This window comes from Alnus glutinosa, chromosome 4 (genome assembly GCF_958979055.1).
Source record: "Alnus glutinosa chromosome 4, dhAlnGlut1.1, whole genome shotgun sequence".
Classification (NCBI taxonomy): Eukaryota; Viridiplantae; Streptophyta; class Magnoliopsida; order Fagales; family Betulaceae; genus Alnus; species Alnus glutinosa.
In genome coordinates, this window is record NC_084889.1 from 23,969,978 (window position 1) to 23,981,877 (window position 11,900).

Sequence of the window (11,900 nt, forward strand, 5' to 3'; positions counted from 1 at the left end):
TTTATTGAAAAAAAAAAAAGAAAAAAAAAAAAAGGAAAGCAGTCATCTATTAATTTTCAACAAAGGAAAATCTTCAATCAGATAGCTATTTTATTGGGGAGTGTACATAGTGTATATATATATATATATATAAAATAGACGACGTCAAATTAACCGAACTGATTTTGTATACATACTTTTTCACTTTTACATGCATGGGTCCTCACTCCCCTTTTCTTTTCTTTTTTTAAACAAAAAATGAGTGAGAATAACTACAAACAATACAGTTTATTTTTTTCAAAAAAAAAAAAAAAATACAGTTTATTAAAAATGAAAAAAAAAAAAAAAAAAAAAAAAGGGAAAAAATTACAGAATTTTAAAATACAAAGACCAAAACAAAAAATCCATTCTTTACAACAATTCAGCCACAGCTTCAAAAGGATCTTCAATGTTGTAAAAGACGGTCGAAAATGCTGTTAGTAAAATTGGTTGTAGCTGCTCAAGCTAGACCTTATGACTTATGACCAACTAACGAGGGAGCAGGTAGATTTAGAGGTAATTGTACAGTGGTGAAAGAAACATCTTCTAAAACAGAAAATAACCAAAATCAAATATTTTTGAAGTCCAAATTAGAATCAAATTTTTGATAAACCAAAAGAGCTTTTAGAAGAAAGAGCCTTGTTTTCTAGGGTTAGATATGTAAGAAACATAACTGAAGTTAACGACATCTGCGGTTGGAAGTTTGGAACTATGCCCAACTGGTGGTGAATGGTTTAAGTCAATTTCAGACATTGAGTGCACCACATGACCCCACAGCTGAAAGCGACAAGGGGGGACCACAAAAGTCGCAAACAAAGAGTTTAAAGGCTCTAACAGAAATAATTTAATCATAGTGACAAAAAAAAAACAAAAAACAAAAAAACAAAAAACCAATGCATAGACCCTACCCCACCGCAATTGGGCTCACAAGGAATCCCCTTCCCTAGACAGCCAGCCAATAGGAATACAGATTAAAGATGGACATGAATGCAGTAGCCAATAGGAAACGAGATAAGACCAAGTAAGAGCTCCATCTTCTCAGAGAACAACCCGGCCAGAGAAATGAGAGAATAGCGATGGAGAGAGATGAAAAGCGCAAACAATAATTGAACCATTTGGGCCCCTAAATAAGTATATGAGAACACCAAAAATATTTGATATTCCCTGTTTGAATATGTCTCTGAGTTTTCCTTAACAAATTTTGTTTCATCCATGATCGTTGAAAAGAAAGCTGCGAATGCCATGGGCGGCAAGACAGCCCGAGCATGTGACAGCTGCTTACGTATGAGGGCTCGATGGTTTTGTGCCGCCGACGATGCTTTTCTTTGCCAAGCGTGTGATGCATCCGTGCACTCCGCTAACCAGCTGGCAAGCAGACACGAAAGGGTTCGCCTCCAAACTTCATCTTTCAAGCTCTCTACGATGGCTGATAATTCTCCGCCAGCTTGGCACCAGGGTTTCACCCGCAAAGCGCGAACCCCGCGCCATAACAAGGCTAAAGAGGAAGAGAGAGTCTTCTTCAACCCTCTGCCTTTTGTTCCGGAGATTGGCAGTGAAGAGGCTTCGCCGGATGCCGGGGATGACGAACAGCTTCTTTATCGGGTTCCTGTCTTCGACCCTTTTGCCGCTGAGCTTTGCAATGAAATGGGGAACGTGATTGTTGATGAGAGAACCACCGTCGCTGATCATGACTTGGATGATTTACATGGTCTTAATCTTCCGTCAGATATGGAGCTGGCTGAGTTTGCTGCTGATGTGGAGAGCCTGCTTGGCAAAGGACTGTTAGATTGCAAAGAAGAAGATGATATTGATCTTGGAGATCAGGGAAGAGTGAAGGTTGAAGAGGAAGAAGATTTTGAAGCTATAGTTGCATATCAATTAAATCAACCGTTGGATATGATGAGAGAAACATTAGATTGGAATCTTTTCGATTATGAGTCGTCCCCCGGGGCTGGAGAGGAGGCGGAGCAGAAGCCTGTAGTTCCCATGGCAGAGACAAAGATGATGATCAATGGCAAAGTATGTAAAGAGGAGATTAAGAGGGAGATGTTTTTGAGGCTAAATTATGAGGAAGTTATAACAGCTTGGGCCAGCCAAGGTTCTCCGTGGGCAACAGGAACACGACCAGAGCTCAATCCAAACGATTGGTGGCCGGACTTTTTGGTACTTCCCCCCCCCCCCTCTCTCTCTCTCCTCTCTCACCATTTTCTGATTCTATTACTGCATACAAAAAAACAAGACGTGTTCATTAACCACAAATGCTTGGTTAGAGTCTCGTGAAGTCAAGTATCAGCAGGTCTAAGGTTCGACTCTCATAATTGTTTGAGGTTTCGTACGCTCGTGAGCGAAAGCTCGAATTTTATCTGACTCATGTAAAATGGGCGTTTTGTACAGTACTCCAGAGATCTGGTGAGGGCAAACGGATACCCCGGTTATTAAAACAAACAAAAGAAAAAACGTGTTCATTCAACTACTAATGATCGAGTATACTTTTTCCATGTTATGATAAAAGTTTGTATTTATATGATATTACAGGGTTCGTTTCCTGGAGATGTTCATCACCGATATGGAGACGCAGGAGTTAATGGAAGTGATCATGTGGGAGGCGGTGACGGGCGTAGAGAAGCAAGGGTGTCAAGGTACAGAGAAAAGAGAAGGACACGCTTGTTTTCAAAGAAGATAAGATACCAAGTAAGGAAACTGAACGCGGAGAAGAGGCCCAGAATGAAAGGGAGATTTGTTAAGAGGACGTCCTTCATGGGGACTTCTGCGTGTCCTTACCTCAACAAATAAGGGCGCTAATTACTGCCAAGTTTTCTTCGCAAAAGCGGAATAAGATGACCGGTTAGGCTATTATGGTAGCCTAAGTACTCTAACTCTAACTCTCTCTCTCTCTCTCTCTCTCTCTCTCTCTCTCTCTCTCTGTAAAATGTAAGCTATATATGAGCCTTTGACGATGCAGAAGCTGTTGTTCTTCTAACCAGAAATTCTGCTACTCAACTTCGAAAGTATTGCTTATCCTACAGAACACTAATAAAATTCATGCAGCAACAATTCTTTTCCATTTCTTTTTCTTCTTTTAAATATTATGGGACAGCAACCTTCATGCACAGGTCGGATTGGCAATGAATTGGGCTTCAATCCGCATGTCAACAAAGAAATATCAAATATGATCTAACTGATGCACCAGGGGAAGAAGAGGAAGATTATTGTTTAGGAACTTGGTGATAAAGTTTACATTACTCGGTCAATACAAGAAACTAGTACACTAATGCACCCGGATAATACATATTCAAATAGTTCAATCGATCCTCTGATCTTATTACAATTGATCGGACTAATGCATCGGAATGATACAAAATTCAAAGAGTTTAATCGTATGATGATCGATCAGGCTAGTGCATCAGGATGATACAAAATTTAAAGAATTTGATCGATCATTTGATCGTATCTTGATCGATCACACTAGTGTACTAGAATGATACAAAATCTAGAGAGTTTAATTGATCATTCAATCGTATTAATATCAATCGGATACCAAGATGATAAAAAATCCAAAGAGTTTGATGAACCCTTCGATCTTGATACAATCAATCAGATCAGTACTGCACCGATATTAAAAAATAAAAATAAAAATCCAAAGATTTTAATCAATCCTTCGATTGATTAGAGTAATGCACTAGATAAAATTACACAAGTTTTACACTTAAAAAGTTGGTTTCATACCGACCTATTAATTAAGATTAAAGATCTTATACACACACACACACATACAAAAAAATAAAAATAATAGTAGATATAATAAATCAAAATGTAAAATATAAAAAGACAAATTAACTATACTAAATATAGAAATTTTTTTTTTTTTTTAAAAAAAAAAAAAAAAAAAAATTCAAATAGACTATCACTAACAACACTTGTGTCATCCTAATAACTATATATCAACGATGACACGTGTCATCACTGATGTCAGTATTAATTTTTTTTTTTTTTTACAAATAGACTATCAGCGATGACTCATGTGTTACTGATGTAAGTTCTAGTTTTTTGTTTCTTTTTTTTAAAAAAAAAATAAAATTAAATAGACTATCAGCGATGATACTTTAGTCGTAACTGATAACTATATATCAGCGACGAAAAGTTTCTTCGTTGATGTGCGTTTTAAATTTTTTTTGAACGAAATCTGCTTTATTAGAAAAAGATAGACCAAATCACAGTCTAGGGATAACAAGATCCCTACAAACTACCTCAAAAATAAAACTAGGCATCTCCTCTAACCAAACATCATTAATACACTGTGAAGACGCCTCCTTAGCTAGCACATGGACAACACCATTAAACTCTCTACGGCAATGAACCAAACTTGAAAATCTAAAAAAACCGGTCTCCTATCAAATAGAATCCACAAAATGGCCAATACGAGCATGAAGAGGAAGATTTGCAATAATCTCTTGGATCACTTGAAGCACATCGCCTTCAAAAACAACGTCTAGAAAACCTACCTCTTTACAAAACATAACTGGATGAAGGGCTGCCATAACCTCAACCAGTTTTGGTTCTACCACCACTTTTTGATACCTGCATTTGATTCCCAAAACTTCTCTCAAACCGTCCCGAACTACACATCCCAACCCAATACAACCAGTGGTCTTATTCAAAGAAGCATCCCATTTGGCCTTCACCACTCCCCTGTGAGGGGGCTTCCAAGCCATGCTACCATGTGGGACACTCCCCTCAATATTACTATGAGCAATTTCAGGAAGGGTACTATGATGGAAATCTTCACATCCCAAAACAGGATCTGCATAAACCACATTAGGAGGCGTATACATACCTTCAAAAACCAAACGGTTCCTACTCAACCAAATTCTACGAGCCAGGGTTGCCATCAAGCTCAAATTACCCATATCCAATCTATGCATTAAGAGTTCTAGCAAGTCAGTAACATTATGGACATCTGTTGGGCATTTCTGGAAAAGAGCAGAACCACTACCCCACACATCTTGTGCACCTAGACAGTACCAAAGCGCATGGAGAGTAGATTCTTCATGAATTTTACAACATCGGCAGAAACTATCTTCAACAACTCCCTGCACGAACAGATTTTGCTTTGTGGGAAGCAAGTTATGACTAGCCTTCCAAAAAAAAAAAAATCTTCACTGTATTTAGAACTTTGAAAGCTCAAATTTGTTTCCACATATCACTTCTGTCTACTGGATTGGAACGCTCCCCCTTGCTATGTCGTTGCATCTCCATTCCAAGATGATAAGCACTGCGTACTAAAAAAATTCCAAATGTAGAGCCATTCCAAATATTTCTATCAGGAGGTGAAGAAGGACTGTTAGTTTTAGCGTTGGCTGCATCCTGTTGGACAAAATCACTTCTTTGTAATAATGCTTTAGAGCAAGGGTTTCCGCTATTCAGAAGTGCTTCAGAAGATTCTACACTGTTTGCAAGTCAGAGATTTCGATTCCCTGCCAGCCGTCCGGACGACATGTCATCCCGTCCAGACTCTCATCTGTTCATAGTTCCCAGCCGTCTGGACGACGTGACATATCATCCGGACGTACTTCAGACTAAAGCATCATCCGTCCGGACGATGTGCTTTTCCGTCCGGACACTCCTCTATATCAAGAAGCATCTGTTCCACCTTGCATCTAGACAACGTGGATTCCCATCCGGGCGCGCTACTCCTTAAGGCAAGTTCGCAATTCAAACTCAACTGTTCGGACGAGAGCCTACCATGGTCCGGACGCGCGTATGACAGATATGGAAATTGCGAGCAGTAGATCACCCGTCCGAACGGCCGTCCTCCTGGTCCGGACACGCGAAGCCTTTATAAGGAAACTACTTGCAGCGGATGTGCGACCGTCCGGACGCGGCTCTCAAATAGGAAAGATTTTCAGCGAAAATCTCGGAATTTTGGTCGCACAGTTGTCCGTCCGGACGGCCCATGTCCACCATCCGGACGGCGTTCAGCTTTATCAAGCCAGACGCTCTTTTGAGTCCTCGACCTATAAATAGAGGCCCCTGTACTTGAGAATTGCAAAAATTCGGTATTGAATTCCACTAGAGCTTAGAGAGTTATTTTGTGAGGTTATTGAGCTGATTTGTTCTCTCTAAATTCGTTACTGTGTGTGATGTTACTGCGCTTAAACTGAAGTCAATCTTAGGTGTCGGCCCTATGGTAAAGGATTCCATTGAAGACCCCTTCAGGTAAGGAGACCTGGTTGGGAGGCGTTTGTGTTGGGTTACACGTTAGAGAGCAAGGTACAACCATTGCATCAGGAGTATGTGAGTGTTACTATCTTGTATCTAGTCTTGTCTTCTGAATAGTGGATATCCTGGGTTTGGCTGCCCCGGAGTGGTTTTTCTCATCTTGAGTTTCCACTTTGTTAACAAAAATCTTGTGTTATTTATTTTCTTCATTATTTTGTTAACACATTGTGCGCACACACTTGTTATTTATTTTAGAAGTCAATTTCTATTTTTCAATTGGTATCAAAGCAGGTACACTCTGTTTAGGATTTATTTCCTGAGTGTGATCCTCATCTCTTTGTGATTTCTATTTTTTTATTACACCTTTTATCATGAATTCTTCTCAGTTATCTAATGAGGATTCTGATATAAAGTTTTTAATAAATTGAAGAATGCTCAACATTCTAAAATTTCTCATAGAGAGCTTAAAAAGGTGAAGCAAGAAAAAGAGTTATTGATTGTTCAATTATCTGAATCACATGCTTTGATTGACTCTTTGAAATCTGAGAATACCATGTTATTTGACATTATTGATACATTTGAGAATAAATAAAAGGAATCTGAAAAACTCTTGAAAAAATTCTCAAGTGAAAATTTGAAAAGCATGCTGTGTATTCATTCAGATATTTTGAACAAGCCTATTTTGACTGCTGATTTAAGTACTTCTACTTCACATGCTTCTGATTCTAAATTAGATTTTGTTGATATTAAGCATGTGATAGTAGATGCAGCTTGTTCTGAAAATTCTTGCTTAAATAATCATGTGTTGCCAAAATCCAAGGAATCAGGAACAAAATGTAAGTTTGTTCCTACTTGTCATAATTGTGGGAAAATTGATCATACTAGGCCAAATTGTTATTTGTTGAAATCCCACAGCCCTTGGATTAAGCAGGATGATTTGAGGAAAGGTAAAGTTGAAGATTCTTCCTCATCCAAATATGTCCCTCCTCATAGGAGACATATAAAATGTAAGGGCAATATTGGGTGTAAGAATGTTAACCATATTTTTGCAGAAAAAGTCAAGCAGCATTCTAACAAAAGAAGCCTGCCCACCTGTCATCACTGCGGCATCACCGGTCATCCGATCCATATGTCCACATCTCCAGGTTCAGAAGTCGAAGGTTCAAAGGGAGCTTCCAGCAAGAGCTACATCAGGCATTCTACCTCTGACAGCACATCAGGCTCCACGGCATCAGCAACAATTTGTTCCTGCCAATCAAAATGGCAAACTAAAGAAGAACAAATCAAGGAGCTACAAGAGAAAGCCGTAGAAGCCCATTAGCTACCATGACTATGAAGGTTTTCTGAGTCTGATGCAAGGTATGCTAAGGAGAATGGACAATATGGGCAAGACCTGCAAGTCACCGCCACAGGTCAAGCAGGTATAGATCAAGAATGATGAGACCATTCACCCCTTGAAGGGGAATGGACTCACCTAGTAAAGATGAACTCTTACCATGCATAGGATTTTGGTTCCTAAATCCTAATGCATGTCAGGTATATTTGCATTGCATAGTTGATTATACCATATCTTATTCATGCCTTGCATTTTGCTTGAGGAACCATTTATTTTATCCCCCATATTTTCTCTTGTTGTCTTGAGAAACATCTGCAGATATTCTTTTGGTAATGACAGTTAAAGCATGTCGGGTGGCTGCTTTTCTGTCTTGGTATTTCTAAACCTCTCTCCATGAGGACAGGTTTGGTTTTACCTTACATGCTGGGATTAGATGTCATTTCCTTTTCTATAAGCATGTCTTTGTCCTTTTTTCTTTTTTTTTTTTCAACCAAAAAAAAAATGGGGAAAAGATGCGGAATTTTTTTTTGATAGCTTTTCAGATATTGCATGTGTTTTTTCCTGATATCTTAGTTCATTGTGCATTGATTAAATATGCTTATATATGATTGAGAGTTTATGCATGATATCTGCTAAGTTTTCCTGTTGCATCTTAATGATAGATAGTTACTTTGCTCATGCGATGAAAATGTGCACTATCTAAGACTCCCCTAAGGTACATCTTTTCCTTCTCTGATTTTTTGCTTCTAGATATTCTAGAAAAGAGAAGAGGTTTTTGATAAGATGACCAATTTGACTAGATGCTAGTTGAACCTAGAACTTAAAAATTCTGGCATTCTCTCCAGATTGCAGCACCACTAGAATCAAGCAGTAACTCTTCAGTTTTCTGTGCTATATGCTTACATTCACTGCTTCTGTGTTGAAATAAGCCTTGTCCTCCATGGTACAAGTAAAACAATTAGGTGCTGCATCTTAGGGGGAGTGTATCAGATGAGGGTGGCTAGGCCCTAGTAAGATAAGGTTTGACTTTTGGCTGATCTTTCATTGATTTTCTCTCTTGTTTGGAAAATCTGGTTGCTTTTTGTCATATTAGTGAATTTCATACATTATTGAGAAAGTCTTCACACACACATGCATTGCATGAGTTGAGTAATCTATTTAAAATTTCTATCTGTAGGGAAATTTGTGCTTATTGAATACTTAACTCTCATTTATATCTTTGCATATTTTTGCAATGCTATTTGACTGTTTTATCAGTTGATTATACATGCGTATTCTGAAGCTAACTTTTGGGAAAAATATTTTTCTGAAAATTTTCCTCGAGTTTCAGATTTTCAGTGTGAAGTGTTTGGACGGACCTATTCTTACGTCCAGACAAGAGCAGTCTTGCCATATGTTGACCTAGCAGTTGCCATCCGGATGGTTAAGTGACACATCCGGATAGGATCTCTTTAGGTTTAAGACTTGCTTCTCTTTCTCTGCCATACACACACTTTGCATTTTTTTTTATTGATTTATCATGACATGTTGTGTGTTTTTCTCGTGGATTTCTCCTGAGATTTTGGCATTCTTTGCACATCTCTTCTCATCCCATGATCTTCATTGTGTCTTCCGTTATTCTTTTAAGTTTTTGTGCTTTTAGAATATTCAAATATTTGGTGGGATATTTTCTTGAGATAGTGTGCATGAAAATCCTATTATGTCTGTGTGTTGGGTTTTGTATTGGTATATCTGGGTCATTTGGATTGCGATCTTTGTTTTTGTAATTTTTGGGCATCCAATTGACAGCTTTCATAATACCACTTTCTTTTTGGGACTAATAGGATCTAATATTTCTTTGTGGTGTTATTTTTGGAAATATTTCTGTTTAAACTTTTTTCAGGAATATGTTATCCAACAGCTCCCACCACAATATCTGACAGATGGATCCTTTGGAAAACTGACTGTTGAAGTCGAATGTTCAATTTCCAAAGGTCGTGGGATTTGAGATGAGCTTTTTCCCCCAGCTCATACAGAGTCTTCCGTAGCATTCCCTCAGATCTGCATTAGTTAGAGGTTCAGTGGTGAATCTCCTCATTTATCTTGCAGACCAGTTGCTTAGAGGATGTCAATCTGCGGATAACCAGTTTATTGCTTTGCAAAATGAAGAGATTAAAGGTTGTTTAGTCCATGGTTCCCGGCTTCCTGAGCTAGAAGTTGAAGTAGCGCAAATCCAACTTCTGGTACGGATTTCTCTCTATTACTTGCATTCAATGGATTAGCAGGATTTGATACTTGGAGGATTTTTGTTCCTCTCTTTTGGGCCACTTACAGACTTTTCTCTATTCTCCTATTGTTTTGGATTTTAGAAAGTTTTTGTCTGTGGATATTATTACTCTGTTTACCCTTGTACTTCTGAGACATTGAGGGGGAGTAATTGTTGTGTGGTTTTTCTAATTACTCTGTTTTACCCTTTATCTCTTTGTGACAAAAAGGGGGAGTAATTTTTGATTTGGACTGGGATTGTATTTTTAACCGGTCAAGTGATTTTTGTCTCAGAATGGCCAAAGGGGGAGTTTGTTAGTTTTAGTGTTGGCTGCATTCTATTGGACAAAATCATTTCTTTGTAATGATGCTTTAGAGCAAGGGTTTCCGTTATTCAGAAGTGCTTTAGAAGATTTTGCATTGTTGCAAGTCAGAGATTTCGGTTCCCTGCCAGCCATCCAGACGACGTGACATACCGTCCGGACGTACTTTAGACTAAAGCATCATCCGTTTGGACGATGTGGTTTTCCGTCCGGACACTCCTCTGTATCGAGAAGCTTCTGTTCCAGCTTACATCCGTCCGGACGTTTCAGCAGCCTGTCCGGACGACCCTCAGTGTTCGATCAAGCTTCAGATTTTCTTTCCAAAAGAAAATATGGGAAGATTGCTGCAACCATCCAAATGACGTGGATTCCCGTCCGGACGCACTACTCCTTAAGGTAAGTTTGCAATTCAAATTCAACCATTCGGACGACAGCCTCCCATGGTTCGGAAGCGTGTATGACAGATATGGAAATTGTGTGCAGCAGATCACCCGTCCGGATGGCCATCCTCCTAGTCTGGACGCGCGAAGCCTTTATAAGGAAATTACTTGCAGTGGACGTGCAACCGTTCGGATGACAGTGCCTCACCGTCCGAACGTGGCTCTCAAACTGGAAAGATTTTCAGCGAAAATCTCAGAATTTTGGACGCACAGTTGTCCGTCCGGACGGCCCATGTCCACCGTCCAGATGGTGCTCAGCTTTATCAAGCCAGACGCTCATTTGAGTCCTCAGCCTATAAATAGAGGCCCCTGTGCTTGAGAATTGCAAGAATTCGGTATTGAATTCCATTAGAGCTTAGAGAGTTATTTTGTAAGGTTATTAAGCTAATTTGTTCTCTCTAAAGCCGTTGCTGTGTGTGCTGTTGCTGCGCTTAAACTGGAGTCTATCTTAGGGGTCGACCCTAAGGTAAAGGATTCCATTGAAGACCCCTTCAGGTAAGGAGACCTAGTTGGGAGGCGTTCATGTTGGTGTTACTATCTTGTACGACCACTGTATCAAGGGTATGTGAGTGTTACTATCTTTTATCTAGTCTTGTCTTCTGAATAGTGGATATCCTGGGTTTGGCTACCCCGGAGTGGTTTTTCTCATTTTGAGTTTCCACTTCATTAACAAAAATCTTGTGTTATTTATTTTCCGCATTATTTTGTTAACACATTGTGCGCACACACTTGTTATTTATTTTAGAAGTCAATTTCTATTTTTCAAGGACAAAGGGGAATACCTATGATAACCTTAGCTTCTTCAGCCAAGAATGACTTTTGAATCAAAGCATGGTTCCACCCCCTCAAATCCCTATCAATAAGATCAGACATTGTTGCATCAGTATGGAGATTTGTGGCTGGGGATTGGATAGAGAAAGAGGATGGCGTTGGCAGCCACTTACCCCCCCACACTTTTATAGATTGACCATCTCCTACTCTCCAAATAAGCCCTTGAGACAGTAGTTCTTTTTATTCCATGAAACTATGCCATATGAAAGAAGGGTAGTTCCCTAAGGACGAATCCAAAAAAGAAGACTGTGGATAATATTTAGATTTGAGAATCCGGGCAGTGAGGGTCTCAGGGTTTTGGACCAACCTCTAGCATTGCTTTGCAAGAAAGGCTCTATTGAAAGTAGTCAAATCCTTGAATGCAAGTCCTCCAGGCGCCTTAGACCTACCCATCTTTGCCCAGCTCATCCAATGTATTTTTGAGTCATTTGCCATGTGACCCCACCAAAATTTTTGCATCATGCTATTAAGCTCAGTGCACAGGGTAAT

General features: G+C 39.2%; 1 protein-coding gene across 1 annotated transcript; it reads left to right on the forward strand.

The window, feature by feature from the left end:
• The first annotated feature begins 1,109 nt into the window (after positions 1-1,109).
• Positions 1,110-3,082, forward strand: LOC133865200 (zinc finger protein CONSTANS-LIKE 16). Its single transcript, XM_062301563.1, has 2 exons — positions 1,110-2,181; positions 2,554-3,082. The coding sequence occupies exons 1-2, from the start codon at positions 1,231-1,233 to the stop codon at positions 2,809-2,811; spliced, it is 1,209 nt and encodes a 402-aa protein (XP_062157547.1). The 5' UTR covers positions 1,110-1,230; the 3' UTR covers positions 2,812-3,082.
• Positions 3,083-11,900: the final 8,818 nt, after the last annotated feature.